Below are 24,742 nucleotides of genomic sequence, written 5' to 3' on the forward strand. Positions count from 1 at the left end.
TGCGCTCCCCGTCGGCCCCGGACCAGCCCCTCCTCCCGCGGGCCGCAGGGGATTGGCGGGCCGGGGGCGGGCCGGGGGCGGGGCCGGCCGCCCTTCATCCCCAGCCGCCGCTGCCGCCGTTGCAGCCTTGCGCTCAGCCGGGAGCAGAGAGGACCGCACCGGCCCCAGCGGAGCGCCGCGCGTGCCCACCCACGAGGCCAGGTACCGCTGGGGCGTCGACCCACTCGTCCAGGGGCACCGAGCGGGCTGAGCCCTGCTGTCCACCCTCCGGGCCATCCCCGGGCTGAGGAGAGCTGCCCTCGCCGGCCGTGACCTAGGCAGGCGCCTCAGCCCCGGCGAGACAGAACCCCGCGCGCCCCAGGCGCAAGTCTGGGAACCCGTGGGTCGCGGACCGGCTTGGAGCCTGAGCCGGGTCCGGGCAGCTCAGCGCTCGGGACCTCTCGACAGGACAGGGCGGGACAGTCGGAGATCGGTGGCACCGGAGCGGGGCCGCTGGACGCCTTGTGGGGGGCTCGGGTGGCACCCGCGGGCAAGGACCAGAGAGGGTCCCAAAGGGCTACTCAAGAGGGGCCCGGAGTAGCCCCTGGAGCGCTGCCCCGACGGGCGCCGGACAGGCAGAGCGGCCCGGTTGGCACGCCGGGAATCCGGGTATATTTATCCCGGCTGCGGCTGCGTTGGACTGGGGTTTGAGGGCAGTTCGGGCCGGGCGGCCTGGGAAGCCTCGGGGTACGTGCTGGCCCCAGAGCCAATTCCATTTGTAGCGCGGCCAGCGGGCAAGGCGGGCGCGGGGCGCGGGGCTCGCGGGCGGGGCGTGGTGCGCGCTCCTCCCTACCTGGCGCCGGGCGGGGTGGACGAGCGCCGCGTGTCCACCGAGGGGAGCGACCCGGCGCGGTCTGCAGGACCCGCCCCCCGCCGGATCGCTCTGTTCCATTGGCCACGGCGAATGCGTGCGTTTGTTTACACCCGAGGAGGGGGGCCAGGGGTGGGGCCTGCGGGGTTCTGCCCTTTCCCCCACAGTGACCTGAGCCCAGAGCCCGGGTGTGGGCCCCAAACAGGGCCGAGGAGGAGTAAGCCGGAGGCCCCTGAGCCCTTGGCGAGCTCGGAGCCTGCAGCCTGCCCACCCCTGGACGAGGCCTGGCGCTGCCGTCTCTTCCTCTTCCTACTCGGGTCTGGTTGGGGCTGTTTTCTTGTGGAAGGGAAGCGGATCCCTCTGGCCTCAGCGTGGGGACAGTTTTGGAAGGGGGTGTTGGGCACGGCCGCGGAAGCCTTCCCTTTGGAGGGGCTGGGGGCCGGGCCGGGCACATCCGGAGGGGGCTGAAATGACCAAAATCAGGAAGGGTCATTTCCGACGTCTTAGGGTTGGGTCAGGGAGACCGCGCCTCTGGCGAGGGTGGGAAGGCGCGCAGGTCTCAGAATCTTGTCCTGCCGGACTGGCGGCACCCGCGTCCCCTCTGGCCTCTCAAGCCGCGCTTTGTTGAGTGCTGATACTTTTGGCCCCTGTCACAAGGCCTCCACACACACACACACACACACACAAGTCCAGGGCTCCAGGCCACCAGGCCACAAGAGCTGGTTGCTTCCGTCCCTGTGCTACTGCCTTAGAAAGTAGCTTGGAAGCCCTGGGCAAACAGAAAAATTGAGGTGTAAGGAGACAGGCTGGTGCTTCGTGGGCTCTGGGCTGGGCCCAGGGAGGATTTTAAGCAGACCTGAGCGTTTCCTGGAAGTCTGGGCTGGGCTGGGGACAGGCAGGCAGTTTGAGGGGGGAAAGGTGTTTGCAGGGGAGGGTGTGACTGGCTCCGGGTAGGCACAGGCTCGGCCTGGATGTGCAGTCTGGGCTGGGGGAGGATGGGGCCCTGCAGGACAAAGTTTTCACATAGACACAGCCAGGGCTCGGAGAGGGTACGATGGGCTGAGGGTCTGGGGGGCCCCGAACCCATTGCATTCATTTAAAAATGCTTGCTGAGCACCTGCTACATGCCCTGGGCACACTCAGTCTGGTGGGGAAGGGCCTTTGACTCTGGATGGGAGGATGGCTACAGAGGGCAGGCCGAGGCTCCAGAGGACCAGGCAGGGCTTCTGGGGGCCAAAGGGAAGGACCAGCTGCTGGGGCAGGAGGGGCTTTCCGGTCAGTGGCCCAGGGTGGCTTGGTTTTGAATTTCCGCTCCGCAGGCCACGTCCTGTACACAGCTCTCAGCCAGCACGTCTGCACACGTGCGTGGTGGCCGAGAATGGGGGCCAAAGCGGGTCCTCTCCATTGTCCAGGGAGACAAGCCTGGTGCTGGACTAGGGGTCGCTGAGCATCCAGCTGGGCCTGGCCTTGTGACCCCCGGGGGCACGGCCCTCTCTCTGGGTGTCCCTGCACTGGCTTGCAGGAGTGGCCCCCTCACCTGGGTGCTCTGCTTTCCTCTCCCCCTCTGGCCATCCCTCACTGCCCCCTTGTCTCCCTCTCTCCGTCTCCCTCTGGCTACGGATCGTCTTGTCTCTCTCCCCTCCCTGGTTGTCTCCGCGTCTGTCTCCCCGTCTGACTGTCCGTGCATCCGCATGTGGGGTTTTTCTGCTCTCTGAGTTACTCTGTCTGTCCTATACGCACTTTGTTTCTCTGTCTTCCATGCCTCCATCTCTGTCCGGGTCGTGCGTGGGCACATGTGTCCGACGTGTGTTTTCCTTCTATACACCCTCCCTTCTTTGCCTCTGCTTCTTCGCAACATTAAATGTTGCCCCTCCTCCAGGCCAGCTTTGCCCTTAGCCCCCCATTGGGGTCTCCAGTGAGTCCTGAACCGCCCGAGGCCCGTGGGGCCAGGAGTCCGGCTGTCCAAATATTTGGCCGCCTCCAGGGGATTCCGGGTCAGCAGGGAGGAGGATGGGCTGGCTGGCGCAGGGTCTCCCCTGCCCCTGGGGGGCCCCTAGTCACGTGATGTCCTATCCTTTGCTTCAGCTGGGCCTGGGCTGCACGTCCCTCTCAGCAGGCTGGCAAGGGGTAGTGGGGGGGGGTAGCTGCTGCTGGCACTGGCTCCATCTTGAGCCAAAAGGTTCTGGCCACAAACTCCACTGGGGGTGGCCTGAGCAAGGCGGGCCCAGGCTGGGTGGGAGGAGGCCTGAGGTGCCCAGGCCAGGCCCAGCTCTGTGCGTCAGTGGTTTGTCTATAAAATGTCCCCACCACAGGAAAATCTGCCTTCCGGCCCCCGCTGTGTCCCTCATCCTGCTGGATACCTCCAAATGCCCAGGACAGAGGCACAGACCCCAGCGGCCAGGACCAGAGGACTGGAGAAACGAAGGGTGCGGTGGCCAGTAGAGAGTGCTCCAGGCTGCCGGCTTTTCCCAGCCTGGGCCCCCTTGTGCATGTTGCCCCTCAGTCCCAGCTCAGCGCTGCCCCCACACTGGCCACTGGTTGCTGGGTTGCTGTGTTGTGTTGATGAGGAGGGAACGGGGGTCTACTGGGGTTGAACTCTGGAGCTGTGGGCTGCGTGAGAGGCAGGGTTGTCCGTGGGTCCCTGACTCTGTCCTGAAGCCTCCCACTTGCCCTATCCCTGGAGCCCTGAGCTCAGCAATCAGCTTCTGCAGGTCCCTGTGCCCGTGTCTTGACGACGTACGATTCAGAGGAGCCACGTGCATGCGCTATCGCCCCTGACAGAGGGTTCGTCCTAGTAGCCGGTGTCCCCACTCTGAAGCCTGGAGAAGCAGGTGGACTGAGGGGTAGCGGCCCAGATGTGTGCCAGGCTGGGAGGGCACCCTGTCTCAGCAGAGGGGGAATGGGAAGGGCAGGCTGAAGTGGACCCAGGGGCAGGCCTCACCCCGGAGCCCCTGGGGTAACCTCAGTGGACCCTGGAGGCCAGGCCCGCTGCCCCTCCCTTTCCCAGGCACAGGCAGCCTGGGCCATAGCTGTTAGCTCCATGTGCCCCCCTGGAGCATGTGGCTGTGGGAGGGAGGGCCCGTGTCTGTGTCCCTGTGGCCGGCCCCCTGCTGCAGACCTGCTGTGTCTCTGAGCACTGAGGAGGGTTCAGAGCTGGGGACTTGAAGAGCTTTGGCCCGGGACAGGAAGGTGTGCTTCCTGCAGCTGCTCAGGCAGCCTCCAGCCTGCCGTGGCCTGGATTCTCAAGCCTCGAAATCTTTAATTAGCCAAACTCAACACCTGCCAAAGTGTGCCTGACGAATTCTCACCCTGTGGTGCCCACGCGGGCAGGCGCTGCCTGTGCACTGTCCCTAGGGCTCCTGGACTTTATCTTCCCAAAAGGCAAACAGGCCCCAGGGCAGTGGCCTGGGCCATGGATTACTGCCTGGCCTGTGCTGCATCAGTGACAGATGCCACTCTGATGACTTGCCCAAGGTCATGACCATCTGCCCGCCCCGGCATGTGACCCTCCTCTGGAGTTCCGGGGCCTGTTGTGGGGGTAAGGGCCTTGGAAAGGCTCCTCACTCTGTCCTCAGCTCTGACCAAACCTTGTGGGGCCTGATATGTTGGGGGACATGAGGGCCCGAGTTGGAAGCACCCGCCCACGGCACACAGTGAAGTGGGGCCGGAACAGGCCTTGGACTCACCGTCCACTCTGGGACTTCCCCATAGTGGTCAGGCCTGGCAGGGGCTCTTCCCAAGTTTGTCTCCCTGGTACCAAGGAGCCTGGGAGACAGCAAGCCCGAGGGAGGGGAGCTGGCAGCCTCAGGAATGTCTAGGGGCCACATGCCAGGTCCCCAGTCCTGCCCCAGCCCCTCCTGGACTCGGCTCTTGAGGCTCTGTCAGGCTTTCTGTGTGTTTGAAACCACAGAGCCCTCATTTCATCCTCCAGTCCACCTCGCACCATACCCCAGGGCCTTTGCTCATGCTGTGCCTTCTGCCTGGCATTTTCTTTCCTGTTTGATACCTCAGGGACTCCCACTGGGTCTTTAGGCATGGCCGCATCACCTCCCCTAGAAAGCTCTCCTGGATGCCTCCCTGCCTCCTCCTTTTCTTAAAAAGCATTTATTTATTAGGCAGGTGTTAAGTCACTGCTTGGAATGCCTGCCTCCAGTGTTGGAGTGCTTGGTTCGAATCCCAGCTACTCTGCTCCCAATTCCAGCTTCCTGCTAATGCACACCCTGGGAGGCAGCTGGTGATGGCTCAAGTACTTGGGTCCCTTCCAATCAAGTGGGATGCCAGGACTGAGTTCCAGGTTCCTGGCTTTGGCCTGGCCCAGTCCTGGCTGTTGTGGGCATGGGGAGTGAACCAGCAGATGGAAGATCTCTGTGCCTGCGTGTCCATTCCCTAAATGCGTGCAACAGCCAGGGCTGGGTGGCTTGTTAGCAGAACGCTAGAATCTAGGACTCAAATCCAGGTGCTCTGATATGGGATTGGGGGCATCCTAAGCGGTCTTTTTTTTTTTTTTTTTTTGATAGGCAGTTAGACAGTGAGAAAGAGAGAGAGACAGAGAGAAAGGTCTTCCTTCCGTTGGTTCACCCCCCAAATGGCCACTATGGCCGGTGCGCTGTGCCGATCCGAAGCCAGGAGCCAGGTGCTTCCTCCTGGTCTCCCATGTGGGTGCAGAGCCCAAGCACTTGGGCCATCCTCCACTTCCTTCCTGGGCCACAGCAGAGAGCTGGACTGGAAGAGGAGCAACCAGGACAGAATCCGGTGCCCCAACTGGGACTAGAACCCGGAGTGCTGGCACCACAGGCGGAGGATTAGCCAAGTGAGCCACGGCGCTGGCCATCCCAAGAGGTCTTAACTGCTGTACCCAGTGCCTGCCTTACCCCTTGCTCAAGTCCCAACACTGTGTGGCTCACGCTCAGGTGTAACAGGAGCTACCCGGAGGGTCTGTCCCTTCTAGATGGCAGTCACTTGAGGCAGGTGTATTCCATGTCTTTTCTGGGATCTCAGGCCAGCCTGACACCAGCCATGACTGCAGAGTGAGAGTCAGCAGGCCCTGGAGGTCCAGTCCCATGCCCTGAGGGAGGGAGGGGGAACCTGGAGCCAGAGCTCCACACACTTCCTGCGGCCCACACCGCGCACTGTGGTCTCCCTGGAGGCACTGGCTGACGGCTACAGTCCTGATGGACACCTTGGCACCCCCATACACACCAGCCCAGGCAAGCCCTTGGGGCCTCAGTTATTAAGGCAGAGAAGGGTGCTTTGTCCAGGCTGCCGACTCAGCACACTCCGAGGACCTGCCCCAGCTTGCCTGGGGCTGGGGGGCCGGGCAAGAGCAACCCCAGCTGAGTGCCAGGGGGCACACTAGAGTGCCTCTGAGACCAGGCACCGACACCTCCACGTCCAGGTGGCCTCTGTGGAGTGGCGCCCACGGCAAGGCTTAGGGCGAGGGCGTGAGAATGGGCTGGCCTAGGGGAAGGGGGCTCAAGGGAGATAGTAGCATGGTCACAGTCCTGACTGGACACGGCTGGCTGGCATCAGAGACACAGGCAGGTTTGAGAGGTGGGAGAGTGCCTGGTGTGGCATCTCCGCTGCCGAGGCTGCCAAGGACAGAACTCCGGCCTGGGGCTGCCCAGGGCAAAGGGGAGAGGGGCTCCTCCAGTTGGAAATGCACAGCTGTCACCCCAGGGCCCAGGCCTGAGCCCATCTTCCCTCCCTGTTCACCCTGAGCCCTGAGTGCTCAGCTTGAGTCCCTTCCTGTGTTTGATTCAAGGACAGACCTGAGACCACCAGGGTCTGGAGTGGGGGTGGGGGCGGGGCAGGTTGTGGGGTTCCCAGTCCACACTGGGCTCTAGAGGTCCTGCCTGGCAGCGCTGCCCTCCCCAGTCCCCCGGCCTCAGCCCTCCTGCTGGTTACCTGGCCTTCAGGGTGTCCTTACAGACCCCAGGGCATGGTGCCCAGCCACCTTCCGGGCATGAGGTGGCCAACCCCTGGCCCAGTGGTGGGAGAGGGGCCAGCAGGTTGCTGGGCAGTGGGTGGGGGAAGCTGGCAGAATGTGCTTGACGGTAGCCATGGGGACGCTGCTCCAGGTACCCACACTCCTCCCCAGCTGGCCAAGGCCACAAGCTCCTGACCTGTGGCTCTGGCAAGTGGGGGCTTTGTTTAGGGGCTTCTGGGCTCCCTGGCAGGGGAGGAGAGGGTTAAAGGGGAACGGGGCTATGTGGAGCATGAGGCCTGTGTGGCTCAGAGACCTGGGCCCTGGAGCACCCACTTCTTGGAAGGGCCCTCAGGCTCTCTGCTGCAGCCAGCAGGGAAGGGCCCAGGTGTCCACCACCCAGCACCGCCTCAGGCCTCCTGGCTCTGGGCGCACAGCCTCTGCGCCTGCCGTTCCCAGCGCCAGCTCTCAGCCCATAGAGGGCCCTTTGTTCTGGCTGCCAGCAGTGCCTGCCGGGCGGCTGGGAACGGGGCCCACAGCCCTCACCCTCTCCCGAGGCCTCCTGCCGTCGGGCACTGCCATTCTAGGTTGGCCAGGAGGCCCCTGGCACCCGGGGCCAGTGCAGGAAGCTGTCTCCCAGGACGCATGTCGGGGAGGAGAGTCCGTCCAGAGTGCACACTCCCAATGCGGGCGGGGGGCCTGGCGACCCTCGCTGTACACAGAGGGCACCTGAGGCCCCAGGGGCTGCCCGGGCTGCGTGTGGGCCGAGGGGGTGTGTTATGTCCCGACAGGAAGTCCAGGGGAGCTCAGGCATCGAGGCTCAGCCCCTCGGAAAGACACATCCTGAGGAGGCAGCAGGCGGAGCTGCCGGTGCCTGGATGTCCTGAATGACCCCCGGAGGGGAGGGCAAAGGCAGCAGGCCTCGTGTGGGAGGCTGGGCTGTGCGCCCGGCGAGGGGGATAACCAGAGGCACCGGCTGCCCTGCAGACATCCGACTGTGGGTGTGAGAGCAGTGCTGCGGCGGCATGGAGGCGCCTCTGCAGACGGAGATGGTGGAGCTGGTGCCCAACGGCAAGCCCTCCGAGGTGCTGCTCCCAGCCAGCTCGCCCACGGCCATGCACCAGCGGTGAGTAGTCGGGCATACTGGCAGCTCGGGCCTGGGCCGGGCAGGGTACCGGGCACGGGGCAGCAGCTGAGCCGCCTGCCTTGGCTGTGCCCACAGGGCTGAGGACCCGGGACAAGGCTGTGTCGAGGGCAGGGGCTTCCTACAGAAAAGCCCCGGCAAGGAGCCACACTTCACCGACGTGAGCGGGGCAGCGATGGGAGGCTGGGGGATGGTGAGGGGGAGGCCACAACGCGCCCAAGCCTCGCTCACTCGCCACCCTCGCTGCCCCCACTCTGGTGCCTGCAGTTCGAGGGGAAGACATCGTTCGGGATGTCAGTGTTCAACCTGAGCAACGCCATCATGGGCAGCGGCATCCTGGGGCTCGCCTACGCCATGGCCAACACGGGCATCGTCCTCTTCCTGTGAGTGCCCCCAGTGGACCTCCTCAAGACAGGGAGTTTGGGGCGAGCTGCCGCCAGGCCCCGTCTCAAAGCCCCAGCCACAGTGGGTGGGCGCTTCTTACACCAAACCCAAACCGCGGCTGGAAAAACACCCAGGGCCAGCCAAGTAGACCTGACTGCCCGGTAAACCCACTGAGGTCACAGCAAGGGCCAGCCCCACAGGCCCGGGTCTGTCCTGCCGCGTTTCCACGTGACGGCCAAACCCCGTGGCCAGGCCTGTGAGGGCACACGTGTCATTGGCCTGGGGGCTCTGTTCAGCAGCCTGCATGGAAAACATGTTTGTCCCAAGCGCTCTGAAGAGGACACACTCACAGGACGGTCACAGGGTGCCCTTGACCCCTCTGGGTCACGTCCCAGCCTGAGTCTGAAGCCCACTGAGTGGGCAGCCACACCTACAAGGGGTTCAGACTCTCCCCGGCCAGCCTCTCAGAGTCCCTCAGCCCGGGTCAGCCAGGGGAGCCCCCAGCGGCCTCTTTGCCTCCAACCTCCCCAGGTTCCTGCTGACGGCCGTGGCCCTTCTCTCCAGCTACTCCATCCACCTCCTCCTTAAGTCCTCAGGGATTGTGGGTGAGCCTCACTCTGGCCTGGAGAGGGTGGGGCTGAGGGGTGGACTGCGGGGATCTGCTCCCCCTTGCTGTCCTGACCCCCTCTCCCCGTCCCCATAGGCATTCGCGCCTATGAGCAGCTGGGCTACCGCGCCTTCGGCACCCCGGGCAAGCTGGCAGCGGCACTGGCCATCACACTACAGAACATTGGCGGTGAGATCTGTGGGCAGGTGGCAGGCCTTGGGGTGGGCAGTGGACAGGTCTGGAGGCCAGCTGGCCCGGCTGACCCCAGCACCTGCCTGCCCTTCTCCCTGTAGCCATGTCCAGCTACCTGTACATCATCAAGTCCGAGCTACCCCTCGTCATCCAGACCTTCCTAAACATGGAGGACAAAACCTCGTGAGCCCCCAGGAAGCGGGGGAGGGGGAAAGGGCCCAGGCTGAGCTGGTGGGAGAGCCGGGCAGAGAGCCGCCAGCAGAGGCAGCATTCCATTCCCACGCACCCGGCACCTAAGGGAACCTCCCAGGAGGGGAGGTGTGACGCTGAGGAGGCTGCACCCCGCCTGGCCCTGGACCCAGCCTGGGAGCACAACAGCCTCGGGCTTAGCTCTAAGCACCTGCTATTCCTGACCATGGGGCAGCCCCACCCCCAGGAGATTAAGCCCAGGGTGTCCCAGTTGCCTATCACTTTAGCCAGCACTGACCAGCATCAGCCCTGTTCTGTGGTTTGGGGGGAAGCGAGGAGACAGCCAGGACTACTCCTGTCAGCTCAGCCCCGGCAAGCAAAGGGGCTGTGAGGCTGGGGGCAACTCTGGGAGGTGGGAAGGAAGCCAGGGATTCTGCCCCTGCGGCCCTGGGGGGCCTTTCCCAAGGTCTGGGCCTTTGGGCCTGCCCTTGGAGGGCAGTCCTGGCCTTATCACCGTCTCATGTCCATTCCCAGAGTGTAAGGAGGGACAGGAGGATGCAAAGGAGGACAGGAGGAAGAAAGTGCAGGTGCCAGGAGGCACCACAAGGAGCGCAGGCGCTTGGCGAGTCCTTGAGACCCCCTTGGAAAACGCCGCTCCCCTCCAGAGCTAGGTCCCTCTGTGGCACTCACCTCCCTCCGGAGGCCAGGCCCAGACCTGGAGACCAGCAGTGACTGCAATCGTAATGGTTCCCAGGCGGGAGCTGCTGCCAGGCCAGCGCCTTTGTCCTCGCGTCACTCCAGGGAGTGCTGAGTGTGTGCTCATTTCGCAGAGGGGAAGAGGGAGCCTGGGAGCTGTGGACAAACATTCTTCGGAGGTCACTCAGTGGCACCACTGGGAACCCCAGCTGAGATAGCTCCACCCCACGCTGGGTGGGCTCTGACCCTGGCCCCCCACTTCCGCCCTTGCAGAGACTGGTACCTGAACGGGAACTACTTGGTAATCCTGGTCTCTGTCACTGTCATTCTGCCTCTGGCACTGATGCGACAGCTTGGTGAGTGTGGCAGAGACAGGCCTTGGAGGAGGCGTTGCAGGGATGTGGGGAGGGGCCCCCAGGCTCACGCCTCCACCTTGTGCTTTTCAGGCTACCTGGGCTACTCCAGCGGCTTCTCTCTCAGCTGCATGGTGTTCTTCCTGATTGCAGTGAGTCACCCCCCTTGCTGGGCACCAGGGGTCCGCTGGAGAGGGAGAGCAAGTGTCCAAGGCACTCCCTCCTCCTCATCTAGATGTGGCTTCCTGGCACCTTCACAGGCAGCCTAAGCTGGCTCTGGTGCCCTTCCCCCTCCCCCACACAGGTCATCTACAAAAAGTTCCAAGTGCCCTGCCCGCTGCCCTCCAGCTCGGCCAACAGCACGGGCAACATCAGCCACGTGGAGGTCCTTGGGGAGAAGGTGCACCTGCCAGGCGAGGCTGAAGCTGCAGCTCTCTGCACCCCGAGCTACTTCACACTCAACTCACAGGTCCCAAGAGGCCTGGGGAGGGTCTGGGCAGGGGGTAGGGGCCACCGTGACACGGTCCCAAGAGACCTGGGGAGGGTCTGGGCCAGGGGTAGGGGCCGCTGTGACACGGTCCCCTGTCTCCCCAGACAGCGTACACCATCCCCATCATGGCTTTCGCCTTCGTCTGCCACCCCGAGGTGCTGCCCATCTACACCGAGCTCAAGAAGTAGGTGCTGGGCCGGGGAAGGAGGCCGGGGCTGCCTGGAACTGCTTTGGGCAGCATGGATGTGGCGCTGCGGGTGTGTGCTGGGGGCGGCGGGCACAGGGTGCTAGTCACTTGATGGAAGATCTGCCACAAGGGGAGACTGGGGGCAAGACGGAGACCCCCGCAGCGGCTGAATGGTGAGAGGTGGTGCCAGAGGGACCCCGGTGCCGGTGGGGGTCTCCCAATGTGACCTAGCTCACCACCAAGCCCATCCCTCCCTGTCCCACAGCCCTTCCAAGAAGAAAATGCAGCACATCTCCAACCTGTCCATCTCTGTCATGTACGTCATGTACTTCCTGGCTGCCCTCTTCGGCTACCTCACCTTCTACGGTATGGCTGGACCGGTGGGGACAGGGCTGTAGGCCAGGGAGGAGGGTGGGGACTGGTCAGTAGCCACGGCACTCTGCATACCTCAGGCGCTCAGTAGGTGCGTAGTGCCTGACTGTGCCCTGCAGCAGTGGCGGTGACTCTGAGTGACTCTTCCCAGGGTCAGGGTCTGCTGCGCAGCTCAGATCCCAACCCTCCCGCCAGCCTGCTGACCACCCTCCCTGCCTTCGTAGATGGGGTGGAGTCAGAGCTGCTGCATACCTACAACAAGGTGAACTCGTCTGATGTGCTGATCCTATGTGTGCGCGTGGCCGTGCTGACAGCTGTCACACTCACAGTGCCAATTGTTCTCTTCCCGGTGAGCTGATGGGCAGGTGGCTGGACCAAGAGTCAGGGGGGCTGCACTGATGGGGCCACAGGGCTGATGGCTCTCTCCCCCTGCCCACCCCAGGTGCGCCGTGCCATCCAGCAGATGCTGTTCCAGAACCAGGAGTTCAACTGGCTGAGGCACATACTCATCGCCACAGGCCTGCTCACTTGTATCAACCTGCTGGTCATCTTTGCCCCCAACATCCTGGGCATCTTTGGGGTCATCGGTAAGGGTACAGCCCTGCTGTGGAAGTGGGGGGCACTGAGAATTTCACAGCTGCAGATCCTGGCAGATTCTTGAGTTCATGGTCTACATTTAAGTGATGGCTGCTGGGCACAGCGTGTGCTCCCCTCTGAGTTTTTGTCCTGAAGGCGAGTCTATTCCCTCTTGGGGGCTCAAAGCCACGGAGTCAGGCCCACTTGCTAGGGGCCAGGGTGGACTTCTGGGGTCAGGGGCCTCTGCCAAGGGTCACATGAGGAAAGTGAAGTTCAGGGTGACGGCAGGGGCAGCAGGGCCACTTGGCTGGAGAGCGAGGAGCCTTGAGTCAGCCACGATCATCAGACTCCAGGTATGGTGCTCCGTGCGCTGCTCTGTCCCAGCTGGGGCTCAGAGCTGAGAGATCAGACAAGCCCGAAACACTGTGAGGGTGACCAACTCAGGGGGCTGCCTTTCCTCATTGCTCCCTTCACTGGCGTCCTGGTCCCAACTGCAGCCGCTCTTCCTGGTGGGTGGAGGACAAGGGAGAGACCAGCGGGCTGCCCAGGACCTGGCAGAGCTCTGGAAACTCCCCCAGCAAGGAGGGGACCCGCTCCCCCTTCTGATGGGTCCAGCCCCAGACCTGAGCCGCTCCGCGGACAAGAACCGGAGGTGGCTTTGTTCTGCTCTTTGCAGGTGCCACATCTGCCCCATGCCTCATCTTCATCTTCCCTGCCATCTTCTACTTCCGAATCATGCCCACGGAGAAGGAGCCCACAAGATCCACTCCCAAAGTCCTGGTGAGACGGCTCTCGCAGCCGCTGTGCTGGGGCGAGGCTGAGTGGGGGGCTGCCCTGGCCTCCCACCTGACGCTGGCTTCTGACCCCACAGGCCCTTTGTTTCGCTGTGCTGGGCCTCTTGCTGATGACCATGAGCTTGAGCTTCATCATCATTGACTGGGTCTCAGGGACCAAACAGCCGGGAGGAAACCACTAGGGTGGCCCCATCCTGTTGTGTCTCCACATCCTAGCACCCCTGCCCAGACTCTCCGGCCTGCCGGTCTCTGCTCCCATGCCTTGGCCAGCAGCGGGGGGAGAAAGACCAGGCAGAAAGTAAACACTATGGCATTCGCCCCACCCCATGTCCTCTCTGTAGAAGGTCTTTGTTACAGATCCAGGACCAAGGCCCTTGGGCCACCCCCCTGCTGGGCTTCAGAGCTGCAGGGGCTTCCTGAGCTGGGGGCAGGGTGGGACTGAGGCCTCAGATCCTGCCTGAACCCTCATCCTTCCTCCCCATGCCTCCTGAGGTCACAGCCGCTGGGGGGCAAATAAAGCCAGAACCCAGGCCCTCAGCCATCTTCCGGAGGGGCTGCTGGGCCAGGTCTAAGCCTGGGGCCTCTGTCCGCAGCCCCTTTGTTCTCCCTCCTCCTCTCCCCTGGTCCCTACAGACTTGGGCTCAGCCCCTTGGATCCCCATGTCCTCTTCTTCCACCGCCTCCACAGGAGGAGACTCCATTGCACCCCAAAGCTGGGGTTACCAGGTTTTGCTGACAGTGGGGCTGGAGTGAGCACCCCCAAAGGACCTCTGCCCTATCTCTTCCCCAGTCCCGGGGAGGCTGGGACTCCCCCTCCCCAGCCTGGGTCGAAGGTCACATTCCACTGCTGGGAGAAGGGAGAGGCTGGGGCCTACAGTATCCTTCCCCAGGGAGCCAAAGACCCCAGGGCTGGGGTGGGGAGGCTGGCGGCCCCCTTTTATAAATATGATACAGAAGACCACTGTTTGTGTTGCCTATTCTTGGTCCCCATGATCCCCAGGGTTCCTGGAGCATGGAGGGGCAGCCAGGACATGGTGGTGATGGAGGACCCCGTCTCCTCCTCATCTCCTCATCTGGGAGGAGGGAAGGGCCAGGGTGGGACTCCCACCCTCCCCACCCTCCCCACCCCCTGCCCCCAAAACCAGCCAGTGGTAAGCTCAGACCCAGCTCTGGGCCCAGGCCAAGCTCAGCTCAGACCTGCTTTCTCACGGGTGAGGTGGGGAGAATGAATGAGGCCCCAGGAAGTGGGACAGAGAGAGGCCTTCAAAAGGCGGCAACGTGAGGTGCATCCCCAGCAGCTTCAGGGAGGGTCTGAGCGGGGGGCGGCGGGCCCTGTGGAAGCCCCAGGAGAGGCCTCCTGCCCTCGCCTGGCTGCCGCGCAACCTCTATCAATGGACAAAAGTCCAGGGATCCTGTGCCCTGCGGGCTGATCCTCTCATTCACAGCAAAATCCCCTCTGAATAAAGGTGGGCCGGGCAGTCCCCAGTCCCGAGGGGGGCGCGGAGTGCCAGGGACAGGGGGAGGGGAAGTCCGAGGCAGGGCAGGGGCTGCAGGCGGACAGGGCAGCCCCAGGTGTCCTGGCTCCAGTGGGACGGGGAAGCTGCCCACTGCCTTGGGCAGGCCCGAACCAGCCGCGACCCAGCGGGATGGAGCTGCCCAGGCGTTGGCACAGACTCCTCATTAGGAGAGACCCTGCACCGGGCTGGGCCGCCAGGGAAAAGGCAGCAGGAAAGATCCAGTTTGAACTTGCCAGGCAGCTGCCAGCTCGGGGAAGCCCTGAAGAAAGAACTTCCCCGAGCGGTGGCTGCTGGGCCGGCGGCAGTGCCAGCTGGGCCGAGGGGGCTTCCTGAGTCCCATTCCCATCAGCCCCGGGCACCTGACTCCAGCCTAGGGACTCACCCAGGAAAGAGCTGGACGCTGGCCTAGAGGCGCACGCAGCCCGGGCACCAGGCGCGAGGGGCTGCTTTCCCACCTGCTGAGGTCCCAGCTCCTCCTGGAAGCTTCAGCTGCTGGGGAGTGGGGAGGAGCAGCAGGCAGAGTGCAGCCTGCAGGCAGACCCTGGAGTCTTTCTTATCCTCTCTCCCTCCAAAGAGGTCAGAGCCCGAGCAGCGCACCAGGCCCGGCCTCTCGCCTCTCAGCCCAGGGGGACATGCTAACAGTAGCAACACACACATGTGCATGTGTGTGCACCGAGCTGGGGTGGGGAAGGGCCCTGGCTCTGGAAGGCCATCTCTGCCTGCCCCGTCCAGCCCCCTCCGGGCCAGCCAGCAGGCAGCAGACGCCGGGGGATGGGGCAGGAGGTGTGGCCACGACACCAGATTCCACAGCCAAGCGGCCACGTGACTGTGTGCGCATGTACCCCCCTCACCCTGTGCCTGAATGGGCCCGTGGCCCGAGGGCGGCACTGTTTTTCTGTGTTTTGAAGAATTTCCCAAGTTTTTTCCTGTAAGTTTGGAATATTGACCCTGTGGAGCCACCACGAGTCCAGCACAGAGATCTTCTTCGTTGCTTTTCACTGTTTTTCCTCTGACAACTTTGGATAGAAAAAGAAGACAACACAGTCGCTGCTCACCCTCCTCCCTGGGTGCACACACACACACATTTGCCTAGAAACCGACAAGGGACTCATTCATCCCCTCAACAAGTAGTTATGGAGCTTAGGTGCCAGGCACTCTGCTGGCACCTGCAAACACAGCGGTGAACAGAGGCAAACCCCTGCCTTCCTCCAACTTCAGTTCTAGGTGGGGGAGTGGGCTCGGAGCAGAAGCATTCAACAGAACCACTAAGTCTGGGCGTAAGAAGGGCTCAGCACGGTGGGGTAAGGGCAGTGGGGAACAGCGGGCAGGGGGGTGGTCTGGGTGGGGCTCACTAAGAAAGGGGACTCTCAAAATCGTCTTTATTTATGGACCCAGCATGTGAGACACCCATATCCTGCGTCAGATGCCTGGGATCAAGCCCTGCCTCCACTTCCTGTCTAGTGTCCTGCTAATATGCACCCTAGGAGACAGCAGGTGAGGGCCCAAGTGAACCAGCAAATGGAGAATCCCTTCCTCTCTCTCTCTCTTTTTCTCTCTCAAATAAACAAATCTTTTCAAAAACAATTTATTTATTGGGGTGGATATTGTAGGGCAAAGGCTAAGCTGCTGCTGGGGATGCCTGCATTCCACAGGAAGTGCCTAGTTCAAGTTCCAGCTCCCCCATACTTCTGATTCAGTCTCCTGCAAATGTGCCTGACAGGTAGCAGTTGATGGTCCCAGTTCTAGAATTCCTGCCATCTATATGGCAGACCAGGATGGAGTTCCTGGCTCTTGGCTTTGGTCTGGCCTTGCTTTTGGCTCCTGCAGGCATCTGGGGATAAACAATCTCTCTGTGTTCGTCTTTGTTTCTCTGCTTTTCAAATGAATAAATTTTAAAAGATTTATTTATATGTTTGATGGGCAGAATTACAAAGAAAGAGAGGGAGAGACAGAGAGAGATACCTCCTATCTGCTGGTTCATTCCCCAAATGGCCGCAACCGTCAGGGCTAGGCCAAACCAAAGTCAGCAGCCAGGAGCTTCCTCTGGGTCTCCCATGTGGGTGCCATTTGGGCCATTTTCTGTTGCTTTCCCGGATGCATTAGCAGGAAGCTGGATCAGAAGTGGAGCAGCCAGGACTCAAACTGGCACCCACATGAGATGTTGGCACTGGCCCCTGAGAAGGAGGGAGGGGAAATCTTCTATCTGCTGGTTTACTGTGTAACACAGGCTGAGGCTGTATTAAGCTGAAGCCAGGAGCCTGGAACTCAAATCTGGTCTCCCACATGGGTGGTAGGGAGGCAACTAATTTTTTTTTAAAAAAGTGTATTTATTTACTTTCATCTATTTGAAAGGCAGAACAATGGAGAGAAAGAGAGAGAGTGAGAGATAGAGATCTTCTATCTGCTGGGTCACTCTCCACATGGCCTCAATAGCCAGGGCTGAGCCAGGCCAAAGCCAGGAGCAGGGAACTCAGGTCATCTGAGCCAGGCCCCCAACTACTTGAGCCATCAGGGCTGCCTCCCAGGGCGCACGTTAGCAGGAAGCTGGCGTCGGGAGCCGGGCCTGGAACTCCGACATGGGCTGTGAGCATCTCAAGTAGGGTCTTGATTGCTAGGCCAAGCTCTAAATGGATTATTTAAGCTGCTCCACTGAGACACAGCCAGCTCGGTTGCCCTGGTTGTCCCAGACACACAGGGTGGCTTGGCCCTGGCGGGGTGAGTCACGAGGCTCGTCCTGCGGTAAAGGTGCCAGGGTTCCCGATGGGCTGGGGAGGGGGGAGAGGCAGACATGAGTCAAGGGTGACTCCGGGGCTGTCTGGGAGTGCAGCTGCCACCGCAGGAGGCTGGGGAGGAGATGAGTTCTGTCCTTGTGGAGTTTAAATCACTGGGTGGCCAGTGCTGTGGTGCAGCCGGTAACGTCTCTGCCTGTGACGCCGCATCCTGGCATCCCATTTAGGCACCGGTTCTAGTCCCGGCTGCTCCACTTCTGACCCAGCTCTCTGCTGTGGCCTGGGAAAGCAGTAGAAGATGGCCCAAGAGCTTGGGCCCCTGCACCCGCGTGGGAGACCTGGAAGGTTCCTGGCGTTGGATCAGCTCAGTTCTGGCCATTGCAGCCATGTGGGGAGTGAACCAGCAGATGGAAGCCCTCTGTGTGTCTGTAACTCCGTCTCTCAAAAAATAAATAAATAAATAAATAAAAAGAAAATAAAATAAAAAGGAAAAGAAAAAAGGAAGAACTGGCAGGACAGAGGGTTGGGGCTGGGTGAAGGACTGCTGGGATCGCGGTGCTGGGGAACAGAGCTGGGAGGCAGTACCTGGAGGTCGCACAGTGGGGCCTGGACATGAGGAAGTGTGCTCGGTGGCCACTGGCCCATCTGGCCAAGCACAGTGTCTGGGGACACAGTGGGTCCAAGAGGTAACACAGAGAAACCCAGGGACTGCCCTGACCCCAATTCACAGAGTTACTTACCGAGAAAGAGTAGCCCCGGAAAACAACCTCAAAAAGCAAAACTGCTCTCCAATCACACAAGGCTGCAAAGGCCCGGCCACTCTCCACGGGGCCTGGACAGCACTGGCCCGGGACCTAATCCCCGATCTCAGGGAGGCGGCCTCTGCTGCCCCCTGGCGGTCCCCGGCCCGCGACTGCGCTGCGCGGTGACCGGCAGGACACGTTGCCCAGCCGGGTGGCTGGGGTGGTCACCATGACCATGCAGCTCGGGCTGGGAGCTCCAGGGAAGTCCTGGAAGGAGGGAGGCAGGCAGAAGGCCCCCGGGTGGGGCCGGGGGTCGAGATCGCCCAGGAGGGACGCGGCCTCCACACAGTGCCTCGCGGGGAGGCGAGTACTGCAGGGAGCCAGGCGCGGCCCCAGACTGGCTGCCTGGCCTTGCAGGGCGCCCAGATCCACCTGGACCGAGCGTTCTGAGAGCCGCTCCAAGACTACACAGCTTCTTTCCTTTCTCGGCCGACATCTTAACAGGACACCTGACCCCCAAGGCGCCCTGGCCCTGGAGTGGGCGCGGGCGATGGGCATGGAACTGTCCGAGCCTCGAAGGTGCCCAGCGGGGGAGGGTCACGAGTCACTTCGCTGCGAAGGGGAAGAGGATGAGGAAGGAGGCAGCGCCCTGGCATCCACAGTGTGAAGAAGCCAGGACGGGAGGAGGAGGCCAGTGTCACTAGGGACTGATTTAAGGACCTAGCAGAGGGCCTTGGTGGCCACGGAGTGACAGATCCGCGAAGCCGCGGGCCGGGGCCAGTGGCTCCACGAGACCAAAAGGCTGTGGCAAGGTGGGGGCGACCGCGAGCGGCAGCCGAGAGGGAGGAGACTGCTTCTGAGAGGTGGGCGCGCCCGGCGGGCCTCGGCGCCCCGCTACTCTCTGGCCCCGCCAGGGGGCGCCGCTGACCCGGGAAGCCGAGCCCGGCCTCTCGCGGCCACCGAAATCGCGTGCTTTGGCCTAGAGAGGCCCCGGAAGGGGCGGGGCAGCACGCCCTGAGGCCGCTTCCGGCTTCGGCCCGGCGCGGGAGGCCAGATTTGGGGGAGGAGGCCGTGGGCGGGGCGCGCGTAGGGGCAGCTGGAGGAGGTCCGGGAGTGGGGTGTAAGGGGGCTGAGGGGGGCAGGGGCCCGAGGCAGGCGACACTGTGTGAGGCTGCAGCCTGCGCGGCTTCGGGCCACACACTTGAGCTTCAAGACTGGCCGGGCAGGGAAGGTCCCTCCGGGGAAGTGGGTGTGGGGGCGCTGGGAGCCCTTTAGGTTATCCTCCTGTGTTCGAACAGCGCCCCGCGAAGGCTGACCGGAAAGCAGCCGGCCGGCAGGTGCTGAAGAACCAACTGCCCAGAGCCAGCCCCACCCTCAGGGGAGTCCCGGGGATTTCACTGTCACCTCACTTGTGGCCAACCCTCTGCCCCCCCTGGAGCTGGGAGCTTCCTCGGGTCTCTCACGTGGGTACAGGGGCCCAAGGACTTGGGCCAACTTCTACTGCTTTCCCAGGCCATAGCAGAGAGCTGGGTCAGAGGTGGAGCAGCCAGGCCTCGAACCAGCACCCATTTGTGATGGCGGCACTGCAGGCAGTGTGGCCTCACCCACTATGCCACAGCGCCAGCCCCCTCCCAGGCCCCCTCCCTGGCCTTCTTAATCTTGTCTTCCTGCTGTGCTCATAGCCGGAGGGAACTTCAGATGTCAGATATGGGCCGCTGTCCCACACTGGAGTGCCGGGGTTGGATTCCCAGCTCCAGGTCTTGATGTCAGCCCTGGGAGGCAGGATGAAGGCTCCAGTGGTTGGGTTCCTGCCACTCACAAGAGAGACCTGGACTGAGCTCCCGACTCCTGCGTCAGTCTGGCCCGGCTCCCCCTGCCGCTTTTGGGCATTTGGGAGTGTGAACCAGCAAATGGGAGCACACAGTCTCTGTCTTTAAAAGCATCCGATTGTCTGCATCACACTTGTGATGCGACTCAACCCCTCCTTGCTTAGCAGATGGCCCCTTTGACCCCCATGGTGCCAGCCCACAGCCTGGCCCTCACCTTAGGGCCTTTGCTGATAGCTTCCAGGAGCCTTTTCTCCAACAGCCTGAAGCAGCTCCTGACCATTTTGTGTGTGGCTGACTCCGCCTGCGGCATCTGCTCACTGCGCACAGCCCCACGCAGCCACACGGGACAGGCCCTCCCCCTGCACACAGGCCCCTGAGTCCAGGTGGCAAGGTGTACCTCACCGAGTACCTCACCAGCCGCTTGATGTTGCGTCACCTTCATTAGAGCTATTTTTGCTTATTCATTAAATTAAATTCCAGGAAGCAGCGCTAATGACAGCCCTAACGAGGTGCGGGAGAGGCTACCAGCCCCAGCTTTTGGCCAGCACTGTAAGGAGGCAATAACGTGAGTGAAACAGCAACTCTGGGGACGGTGCTGATGAGCATTTCCCAGGCCCCCCAGGGCCCTGGCTTCCCCGGGGAGGTGGCCTTTGGAGGCTCGGTATGCAGCAGGCACAGGCACGATGGCAGGTTGGATTGTGAACTCTTCAAGGAGAAGGGGCGAGACTCAGCTCAGACCATGGCCCCAAAGCCTTGAGAGCTCCCCGGCTCCCCCGCCAGGGTCCTGGGCAGCTCCTTCCTGGTCCCATCAGGAGCACCTGAGAGCCAGGATACTGGGGTTTGCAGGGCTAGACACAGGTCACTGGGTTGGAGAGAGTGGTATCTTTTTTTTTTTTTGCCAGGTAGAGTTAGACAGTGAGAGAGAGAGACAGAGAGAGAGAGAAAGAGAGAAAGGTCTTCCTTCCGTTGGTTCATTGCGCCGATCTGAAACCTGGACCCAAGCACTTTGGGCCATCCTCCTCTGCCCTCCCGGGCCACAGCAGAGAGCTGGACTGGAAGAGGGACAACTGGGACAGAATCTGGTGCCCCAACCAGGACTAGAACCCGGGGTGCCGGCGCCGCAGGCAGGGGATTAGCCAAGTGAGCCGCGGCGCCAGCCAAGAGTGGTGTCTTTACCTCAGTGTCTCCTGGGGACTTGGGAGCCCCGTTTGCCTTCTTAGCAACGCCTCCTGGCAGTCCCTTCCCCCCAACTTGCTGTTGCCTGTGCCTGTCGCTGTCTTCTGGTTTGTCACATGACTAGTCTTATCCCATTACTTAAATTCCCCTCCCCAGACTGTGCCCCTAGCCAGCCCTCACAGGGGCTCTGTGGTTACCCTGTAGATTCCCTCTGAAACTCTGGAGTTCATTCCCCTGTGTGCTTGTTTGGTGTGTGCTCCTGGGGGCAGGGTCCACCTGCCTTCCTTACCCTAGGATTCTCAGCACACTGGCACACAATAGGTTCATAGTAAACACTGCTGGAACAGGTGACCCTTCCCAAACCCCGCCCCTTTGTGTCAGGCGTATGGGGGGGATGGGGACTTGCCTGATCTAGAAACTTCTTGGCAAGGAGTGCTGGAGCCTGAGTTCTCTGAGCCAAAGTCAGTTCTCTGTGAAGAAAGTGGCTGATTAGGAAGGGGACCCTTGGGGTCCAGAGCCCCCAGGCTTGGGGCCGTTTCCCTGGGGGAAAGAGAGGTCTGGGGAGGGGAGGGAGGGCAGGATGGCTGACAGTCTTGGAACTGCTGCTGGGCCAAGGAGCTGGAGGGGAAAGTGCAGGGGGTGCTGAGGAGGTGGAGGGCCAGACCGGCTCAGGGCTGCAGGGAGGGAGCGAGCTCTGGCCACGGAGAGCCACAGCAGAAGCAGCCCAGGTCTTGTCTCCCAGATCACCTGGGAGCCATGGGAGTAAGGTGGTGAGGATTATGGCTTCTGGGCATCCCCAGAGGGTCCTGCCTGGTTCTGGGCAAGGGATGACAGGCCCCACCTGCAACTGCCTTTGGGGAAGTGCTAGCAGCTTCCCCTTCCTGGAGGCCTTCCTGGGCTGTCACAGCCACTGAAGGGGACTCCCTTCCTCACCTGCTCCGAGCTGCCACTTGACAGAGACAGAGCTGACCAGAGCGCTCTCTGGCCTGTGGGGAGCCCCGAGGTTGTCCTGGCTGTTGGCGTGCACTGGCAGCGGCCGCTTCTCAGTTGTAGCAAAGGTGCCATCCCCAGCTCTGCTGCAAGCCCTTTATGGTCCAGTGTGGGTGGTGCTGGGCTGGTGGGCGCGGGGACACGCCATGCCGCCTCTGGTGCTCCTGGTCTAGTCTGGTGCTGGGCTGGTGGGCGCGGGGACACACCATGCCGCCTCTGGTACTCACGCAGCTCTGACTAGGAAGCCGCCCTGTGCCCCTGAAATGACCTTTCCTGAAAGCGCTCCTGGCTTCCTGAGTGTGGAGGCACAGCGTGTCCCTTCCCTGCACACAGCCCTGGTACATATGGTTACAGGGCTGGGAAGAGCATTGTTTATCCCCTTCCCAGCCCCAGGATGAGGAGCTCCTGGTAGGGTGAGGTAGGCTGGGGTAATCCGTTGGTTTAGCTCGACAAATATTTGCCTGCTGCCCTGTAAGGGGCCTGGAATCAGGGACCTGGGTGGAAGAGACTCATCACTGGGATCGTGATGTGGCTTGGGGAAGAGGGGTAGTCAGAGAGCCCAGCTTGCAGCAGTGAGTGAAATAGGGAGGGGGATTAACGGGGTAGGAGGATGGTGGGCAGGGGGAAGCGAGGCAGGCCAGCACCAGGAAGGGCGAAGTAGACGTTCAGGGGGCATTAGCCCGCTGGGGCCCTGCAGGAATCACTGTAGGACTCAGCCCCGGTGCGGACTCTGCGGAGGGCTTTCTGTGTGTCCTGCGCTCTGCACAGCTGTCCCTGTGTCTCCTCCCTTTCTCCTGGCTGCATTCTACATGTTCCTCCTGGAGAGGCATTTTACCTGTCCCACAGCTAAGAACAGGGAGTGTTGGATACCAGGTTGCAGGCTGCTTCCCAGACCCTCTAGAGCCCTCCCCTCCTACAGAGCCCACATCAGAACCTGTGCGCCTTCTGCTCCCGGCACTGGGGAGCCGGGTTGGTGAACGAGGGAGTGATGTGGTAACTTTTGGCAGAACCGCTTGACTGCCCTGTGGAGGACGGATTAGAGGAAACAGGGGAGGCCTAGAATGGGGGAAACACAACAGGCACAGATGTGGGGGGGTGGAGGAGGGGAGGTGGGGGTACTGCTCTGGCAGGGGACCATGAAGTGGCAGCAAGGCCAGAGCAGGGCCCAGTAGAAGTGGGATGTGCCCTGTTCTGGACGTGTGGGTTTGAGTTCCCCAGGAGATCAGAACAGTGGTGGCTGCGGGGCTGGCAGTCAGAGGAGAGGTCGGGCATGTAGCGCTCTGAGCCCCTGGAGTGGCTTGCAGAAGCTTGGCCATAACCTTGGGGACCCACAAGAAGGAGCAGCCCACGGGGTGGAAGTAGGGGTCACTGGACTTCTGGGAAGAGCACAGGACTGAAAAAAAAAGTGCCCGGCTCTCGGAACGGCGCTGTGTGAGAGCCACAGAACCTTGGGCTATGGCTGGAGGGGGCTGTGCCTCCCAGGGGCCCCGTCCTAACCCACCTCCATAAATTGGGGTCTGCGTCCCGCCCACCTCCCCAGAGCTGGGCCTCCGAGGGGCTGACAGGTTCTCCCTGTTGCCTGGCAACCGAGAGAGCTGTTGGCTGTTGCTAGGAGCAGCCTAGGAGGCCTGAGCTGCCAGGATCGCTCGAGGGGCGGGGCTGGCGGGGGAGGGGCCTGCCTTGGAGCCGTTTGTAGTCTGTGTGGATAGACTTGTGTTCTTGGTTGTGTACAGTCATTTTTATAAATGTGCTCTGTGAATTTGAGGCATGCTGGGTGCTGATGTAGAGGGTATATTTCTGTGTTTGCCCCTGGAGGGCATCATGTGTCTTTATCATGTTTGTTGCCTGCGCTGGGCCAGCTTGAGCTCCAGGCAGGAGGGAGCGGCGGGGGAACACTGGGAGACTTACAGGCCAGGGACTTGACAACAAGGGAGACATTCAGAGGGAGACACACAGACAACTCCCGGGAGAGCGGACAGACTCAGAACTGGGAGCCCGCTAGTGAGGAGGGGACGGGGGTGTGGGTGTGGGTGGCCACACACGCACCCTGCCTGGCATCAGCGATGTTCCCTGCCTCTGGGCCGGGCTCTCCCAGGCTCACAGCGCTAGGGCCGCTCAGGACGCCGTTCTAGGTGAAGTCTTTGGCAAGTGGCAACCCTTCCCACGTTCACCGGAGGTTGGGGCTGTGGGTTCCCCCAGAAAGCAGGATTGGAAAGACTTGAAAGATTCAGCTGGAAACAGTACTGCCGGCACCCCACCTTTGCCCAGCCAGAGGGGACATGGGAGGTGGTACTGACCGTGGAAGGAACAGGTCATAAGATACAAGACCACAGTCACTTTTGTTTCCAGAAGCCCGGTGGTAACGTCTCTCTCGTGTCTCTCTCTCTCTCTCCCTTTTTCCCGGTTGCTCGGCCCAGGCTGCAGTCCTAGGTGGCTGCTGCAGGACACCGTCTCCCAGCAGATCAGGGAAGTGTGCGTGAACTCTGATGTCTCAGAAAGACCGCTCAGGTCAAGGTGTGGAGCTGGCAATCGACTTATTTTTGTTTTTGATTTTGTTACTACCCAGAGAAAGAAAGGGAGGAAACCCGCTTAAGATTGAAAAGAGAAAAAACAAAACAAAACAAAACAAAACCAAAACCGCAGTCCAGAAAGGCTCTCGGGTTCTGCAGATCCCGAAACGAGTTTATTGGGTACATTAACTAACAAGTGAGGAAGACACGCCTCCTCCCCTCTCGCCCTACTTGAAGCGGCTCCGAGGGCGGGCTCGTGCTCGGCCCTCGGGGCACCGGCTCCCCACCCTCGGGTTACTCTACCCGCCCGCCGCCGACTCCGGGCGCCCGGTACCCAATGGGAGCCCGGCCCCGCCTGCAGCCCGCCCAGTGCCGGGTCTCCCCGTTGGACTCCACCGCTATCGCGGTCCCTCCGCGTGGCCCCGCCTCCACGGCCGCAGCCGGGGCTGCGCCTCACTTTGCCTCTCGCTCCTCCCTCGAGCCAATCGCCAG

The 24,742-nt window shown here is 61.9% G+C and overlaps 1 protein-coding gene across 2 annotated transcripts; it reads left to right on the plus strand.

Moving 5' to 3' along the window:
- Positions 1-112: 112 nt before the first annotated feature.
- SLC38A3 (solute carrier family 38 member 3) lies at positions 113-13,714 on the plus strand. 2 transcript variants are annotated; one of them, XM_062200926.1, is made up of 16 exons: positions 113-201; positions 7,761-7,899; positions 7,996-8,077; positions 8,185-8,300; positions 8,833-8,906; positions 9,005-9,097; positions 9,202-9,283; positions 10,259-10,341; positions 10,432-10,490; positions 10,643-10,807; positions 10,933-11,012; positions 11,281-11,381; positions 11,612-11,736; positions 11,830-11,974; positions 12,640-12,743; positions 12,835-13,714. In XM_062200926.1, exons 2-16 carry the CDS (start codon positions 7,799-7,801, stop codon positions 12,937-12,939), a joined length of 1,515 nt encoding a protein of 504 aa, XP_062056910.1. In that variant the 5' UTR covers positions 113-201; positions 7,761-7,798; the 3' UTR covers positions 12,940-13,714. The 2 variants fall into 2 exon arrangements, with proteins under 2 accessions (XP_062056910.1, XP_062056909.1); XM_062200925.1 differs by lacking the exon at positions 113-201 and adding an exon at positions 3,166-3,276.
- Positions 13,715-24,742: the final 11,028 nt, after the last annotated feature.

The sequence above is a fragment of the Lepus europaeus genome, chromosome 9 (assembly GCF_033115175.1).
Source record: "Lepus europaeus isolate LE1 chromosome 9, mLepTim1.pri, whole genome shotgun sequence".
Lineage (NCBI taxonomy): Eukaryota > Metazoa > Chordata > Mammalia > Lagomorpha > Leporidae > Lepus > Lepus europaeus.